This window comes from Stegostoma tigrinum, chromosome 5 (assembly GCF_030684315.1).
Source record: "Stegostoma tigrinum isolate sSteTig4 chromosome 5, sSteTig4.hap1, whole genome shotgun sequence".
In the NCBI taxonomy this organism is placed as follows: domain Eukaryota; kingdom Metazoa; phylum Chordata; class Chondrichthyes; order Orectolobiformes; family Stegostomatidae; genus Stegostoma; species Stegostoma tigrinum.
In genome coordinates, this window is record NC_081358.1 from 53,380,060 (window position 1) to 53,386,059 (window position 6,000).

The 6,000-nt window shown below is 38.1% G+C and overlaps 1 protein-coding gene across 5 annotated transcripts in view; it reads left to right on the forward strand.

Moving 5' to 3' along the window:
- fbxo43 (F-box protein 43) overlaps positions 1-5,385 on the forward strand; it is a 28,594-nt gene extending 23,209 nt beyond the window's left edge. For all 5 annotated transcript variants that reach the window (XM_048529973.1, XM_048529977.1, XM_048529975.1 and 2 more), the window contains 2 exons: positions 3,112-3,297; positions 4,478-5,385. In XM_048529973.1, the coding sequence (XP_048385930.1) occupies positions 3,112-3,297; positions 4,478-4,726 (435 nt within the window). In that variant the 3' untranslated portion in view covers positions 4,727-5,385. The remainder of the gene's footprint in view (positions 1-3,111; positions 3,298-4,477) is intronic.
- The last annotated feature ends 615 nt before the right edge of the window (positions 5,386-6,000 follow it).

Sequence of the window (6,000 nt, forward strand, 5' to 3'; positions counted from 1 at the left end):
AGAAAAAAGCCAATCAGTTTATCACTGGGAGGGGGAGACGTGAGACAATAAGAGAAAGTTAGTTTGTGAGGAAAAGAATTCGATAATAACCAGCAGCCAGTTTAGAACTTTTAATGACACAAGTTTGGTTTGTCTAACTTGATCAAGCTCTTTTGAAAAAATGAAATGGTTTGATGTGTATGGTGACTTTGCACTTTGCCAAGCAAAAATTCAACACAATGATTGTCTTAACAAAATTAAAGATCATCCAACATTGGTTGAAGGGCAGAAAAGTATGGTAAATATATATATATCCTCAGACAGGAGGGACATGTATCCCTACTGTCCAGAAATCATCATCTACTGTGACATTGTCCTTACCTCAGAGCTAGAAGGTTGTGTTCACCCACCTGCCATGGTGGTTTATTGTAACATGTCAAAACAAGTTTAAAAGTATTTGTCTGGTCTCAGTGGTAGTAATGCTGCTTCTAGACCAGATGACATGGGTTCAAGTCCAATCTGCCCCAGAGATATGTCGGAACAGATAAATAATTTGCACTTTTGTTGTGTAGTGGTAGCAGGTCCAGGGTCAAGCCATGTGCTATGAAGATGTCACATCTGAAAAGGTTGATTTATAAATAAATGCACCAGTGCCCCCCTAAAGGCTGGTGTTAGAATCACTAGCTTTTGTAGATTAGTAGTTTGAGCTCTAGCATATAGAGCACAGTATTAAAGTTTGCAGGCGTTTTGAAATATAGTAAAGGACAGGCACGGTGAAACACACACATGGCTGATGGAGAGTAATGACAGAACATGTCAAATGATACACTTAAAAGAACATGAGGGGTGCTGTAAACTAAAAGTGGCAACATTTTAAAAGGGTTGAAAAGCAGACTACCTGTTTATACATTGCAGGTATTTGAAGGTACAAGTCAAGTTGAGAAGGCTGCGTTTTAAAAAGACATTTAAGAACATGAATAGACCGTTCAGCCAATTGAGACTATACTGTCTTTCAATACATTTGTGATAGATTGAACACTTCAAACCCTTTTACTTGCATTATCCTCATAATGCTTTGTTACTGGTGATCAAAAAATTGTCAACTTCTACTTTAAATGCATTCAACTGAGCTTCCACAGTCCCTCTGGTAGAGAATTCCAAAGCTCCACAGCCCTCTGAGCTTTCTTTTCAAAAAAAAGTTCTCATCTCAGTAATGATATTTCCAGTTATTTTTAAATTATGCCTCCTAATTCTAACTCCCAAACCAGGGGAAACATATCTGCATCTAAACTGTCTATCCCTGTAAGTATTTTGTAGGTTGCAATAAGATCACTTCTCATTCTTCAAGACTCTAGAGAATGCAGGGCCAGAAAGCCCAATCCCTCTTCATGGGACAATCTTGCAATTCTGAGAACAATGCTGGTGAACCTTTGCACTTCCTGAGATAAGGAAACGAAAATCTCTCACAGTACTCCAGGTGCAGTCTGACTAAACTCCTATAAAACTGAAGCAGGACCTTCCTATTCCTGTACTGCTGCAGTTATGGCTAACATTCCATTGGCTTTCCTAAAAACTTGCTGTTTGTTAGCTTTCAGTGATTGTTGGTGAGAGCATCTTGGTCCTTTTTGCATATCTACACTTTCTAAACTCTCACCATTTCAGAAATATTCTGTCCATCTGTTCTTCCTGTTAACATGGATAATATCCCATTTTTGTTTTCACATTGTATTTCATCTGTCATATTCTTGACAAATCACTCAGTTCTTCTAAATTCTTGTGGAAGTATTTTGCATCATCTTGATGACACACATTAGGGAGGCAGTGGCCTAGTGGTATTATTGCTAGACCACTAATCCACAAAGTCCCCTAATGTTCTGGGGACATGGGTTCTAATCCTGTCATTGCAGATAGTGGAATTAGAATTCAATTTTTAAAAAAAAATTAAGCATCTAATGAAGACTAAAACCACTGTCAATTATTGAAAAAATCCATTTGCTCACTAATACTCAAATGCAATGATCTGGACAATATTACTACAGACAAGTGGCAAGAAACATTTGCACTACACAAATGCCAGGTGATGACGCTCTCCATTAAAAGACAATCCAACCCTGCCCCCCAACATTCAGTCATATTATCATCACTGAATCCCCCCACTGCCAAGATCCTGGGGGGTTACCATTAACCAGAAATGCAACTGACTTGCCACATAAACACAGGGGTACAACAGCAGGTCAAAGGCTAGGAATATTGTGGAGAGTAACTCATTTCATGACTCCTGTAATGCCTGTCCATCATCTACAAGGCACAAGTCAGGATTGTGATTGACTGCTCACCACTTGTCTGGATGGGTGCAGCTCCAACAACACTAAAGGAGCTTTACACCATCCAAGACAAAGCTGCCTGCTTGATTGGCACTGCATTCACCACTGATGATTGGTAGCTGCAGCTGCATGTACAAACTACAAGATTCACTGCAGCAATTCACCAAAGATCCTTAGACAGTACCTCCCAAAACCACAAACACTTCCATCCAGAAGGACACAGGCAGCAGATGCATGAGAACACTACTGCATGCATGTTCCTCTCTAAGCCACTCACCATCCTGACTTGGAAATGTAGCACTGTTCCTTCACTGCTAGGTCAAAATCCTAGAATTTCCTCCCTAAGAACTTTTTGGGTTAACCTACAGCACATGGACTGCACTAGTTAAAGAAGGCAATTCACCACCACCTTCTCAAGGGCAGCTAGGGACAGGCAATAAAATGTTGGCCAGCTAATGACACCCATGTCCCATTAATGAATATAAAAGACACATTTCCTGCTTAGCTTCATATCATCTATAAATGTGGAAATATTAGATTTGGTACCTATGTCCAATTCTTTGTACATTAGGAACTGCTGAGGCCCAATTTCTGATCTTTACAAAAGCACTAGTTACAACCTGACAATGTGAGGATGACCCATTTACTCTGTTTTGGAGGACCTTGTAGGATAGGATAGAAAAAAATTTTATACATGTTAAATGAAATCCCATAGGATTTCATTTAACAATAGGAACTTGCATGATTTGAAGTAGATATTTTATCACCAACGAGCTGGGATATATAACTGAATACCTTTGTTCAACAGAATAGCATTCCTCGGGCTGCAGATGCTGAAACCAGATGTAATCATCCAAGTCGTTCTGCTTTGAGATCTGTTCAGGCCCAAGCAAAAGCTACATTCACTCCAACTCCATCCCCTCAACAAGATGTCACCCCTGGTGGATGCAGCACTGTTTCTAAGTCAACTAGCAAACGTGAGGAGTTTTTAAAGGTTAGTTGAAATAAACCTCTTGGTGCCTTCTGTAAGCTATCAATTTCTCGATTAAGATTGTAAAAATTCATTTACCAAGCAAGTCGAATTGTAATACCATATGTAATTGGTACTGTCCCATGTGTGCACTGAGCATTGGTAGGCCAGATGCTTTGGACCACCTGTAATTAGGAATTATAACATGGAAAATAAACCCAAATATTTGGTGATGCAAGTTTTTAGTTCCTGGAACCCACTGATCCCGTTGCAGGTCTATTACAATATATTTTATTTTTATTCTTTCAAGAGACGTTTTGAGAATTTTTACGTTTTGAAATCAATCCTGATGTTTGGCATTTCTTTCAATGTGCAGTTACAAACACGTGAATTAGGAGCAGATGTTGGGCTTTTGGCCCCTCGTCTTCTCTCTCAATCAATAGTGTCTAGGCTAATCCTTTTGTGCTTCAAATTCCACATTCTCATATTCCCCAATTTCCTTTTTCTAACAAGAATCCAAGGTTATCAATCTACCTCCATCTTAAAAACAAATTCAAAGATCCCCCCTGAACTGCCTTCTGAGACGTTGTTCCAAAGTGGTCTCAAGTCAAATAAAAAAATCTCATCCATCATAAAATGGTGACCGCTAATTATAAAACAGTGCCCCTTAGTTCTGACCTCAGCCACAAACGCAAACAGCTTTTCCACATCCACCTTTTGGACTGATCAGGATCTTTTGTACTTAAAAGCTCCAGTGAAAACAAGTCCAGGCTGTCAGGCTTATCATATGTCAACCAACGCATTCTAGGTATCAATCTAGCAAACCAACTCTGACCTGTCACCAAAACCTTTGCATTCTTCCTTAAATAAAGAAACCAAAACTGCAAAGAGTGCCCATGTATAATGAGACTTAACATCTTCCTTTTATGTTCAACTCTTGTGATAAAGGATTGCTGCGTCTGCTTTGTATATCTGAGTTAAAGGAGAAAAGAAGACCAGGCATTGTTTGTATCATTCTACTTATCACTTCCGGTAGAAAGCTAGCAGTATTGTATTGGACGTGAATGCTTTCTGATGCTAATTCTTCAAAGCAGTATGGTAGACTATTTTTGCTCTGAAATTGTGTCTTAAGAAAAGGAGTACATTTTTGAGTATGATTAATAGTATAAGATCAAGTGTCTTAAATATTTATTTTTACCATCAGGTTGCAAAAACACTCTTTAACGATGAAGCTCTAAAACCATGCCCACGATGTCAGTCACCTGCTCGGTACAATCCAATGAAGAAACGAGGCCTCTGCAGTCGAGAAGGGTGTGCGTTTGACTTCTGCACTCAGTGTTTTTGTGGTTTCCATGGTTCTAAAGAATGTGGCAGCAGGTCTGCAAAACGTTTGGTCAATAAAGGAGGACCACCGGGAAGTGCTCAAAGCAAACGGAATTTGAAGAGATTGTAGTCTTGTGTATATGTAAAAGCACGTGAACCTTCTCCACCTCTCCTCAACCTCTTGGGTGTTATAAGCTGCTTGTGCACCTGTGTACAAACATTTCAGAAGGAACTACTTGATGTTTACCTACATAAGAGTTTGTATATAATGAATAGTGAGTGGGGGGAAATTTGTAATGCTGAGATTACAACGTTTCCCCTTTCTCTTAGGTGTAAATGCATATCCAATTTTAGCCTTTTTTTTTTCCTGTTTTCCAAATAACACTGTATCCTTTGATAACATGCAGTACATTTGATAGAAACAATTTGCTCCAAAGTCACTGTGAAATGTTATGAATTTTTTTGAGGGAAATAATTAAACACAACAATCCAAGATCAATGAATATGGGATCAAAAAAGTATAATCATATATCCCTGGACTATTGCTACAAATGTAGGCTGTCTTAGATTAAATGAATGGTGATATAAACTTATGGTTTATTTCCCCTCTTACTCTCTCCTCCTCATCCCCTTTTTCTTTAAGTTAAAAGAAAATGTTGTTGGACATTGAGAAAATGAAGACCACAACGAGTTTGAAATCTAACTTTCATCCGTTGTTTCAGATGTTTGTGAAGAACTGTTAATTGTTGGCACTGCCCAATTTCGAGACAACAGGTATGTGTAAATATACGGTAGCTTTTTGAATGTGTATAGTTTTTATACGTGTTAATAGAAATTGTCTTTTAAATTGTTTTAATCTGTATGTTTAATAAAGTTATTTTAATAAAATTTTTTAATGTTGTGAATGCAATTTCTTCACTGCCTCCAAATTCTTCAAATTTGTTTTTGAAAACTTCCAGCTTTTGCAAAATCTCATTGCTTTGAGGTATTTTGAACTTATTTACTGCAGATGCAACTTGATTCATTGCTATTGTTAAAGACAGAACTAGCTTTACATTTATAACTCTCTATATAAAGGTGATGCTAGAAACACCAGAGTTTGCTCAGGTCTGGCTTCCCTTTCTGAAGATATCTATTGTCCTCAGTTGCAGTAACTTTCATATGGATGGTGTTTTATAGCCTAGTGTTTAAAAACCGGGCTTTGCAATAATATAAAGAACACAGCCAGCTTGTGTAAAATGATGCATCACTTTAATTTCTGCAAACTATTCTGCATATTAGTTATCTTCTGGATGGTGGCTTGAAGAGACAGTGCAATGGTCTCAAATGATCTAGAATTGGCAGACCTATGAGAATATTCTGCAAGCAGCTTGTAGTTTGTAAGAGATGCAATATTTATGGGAA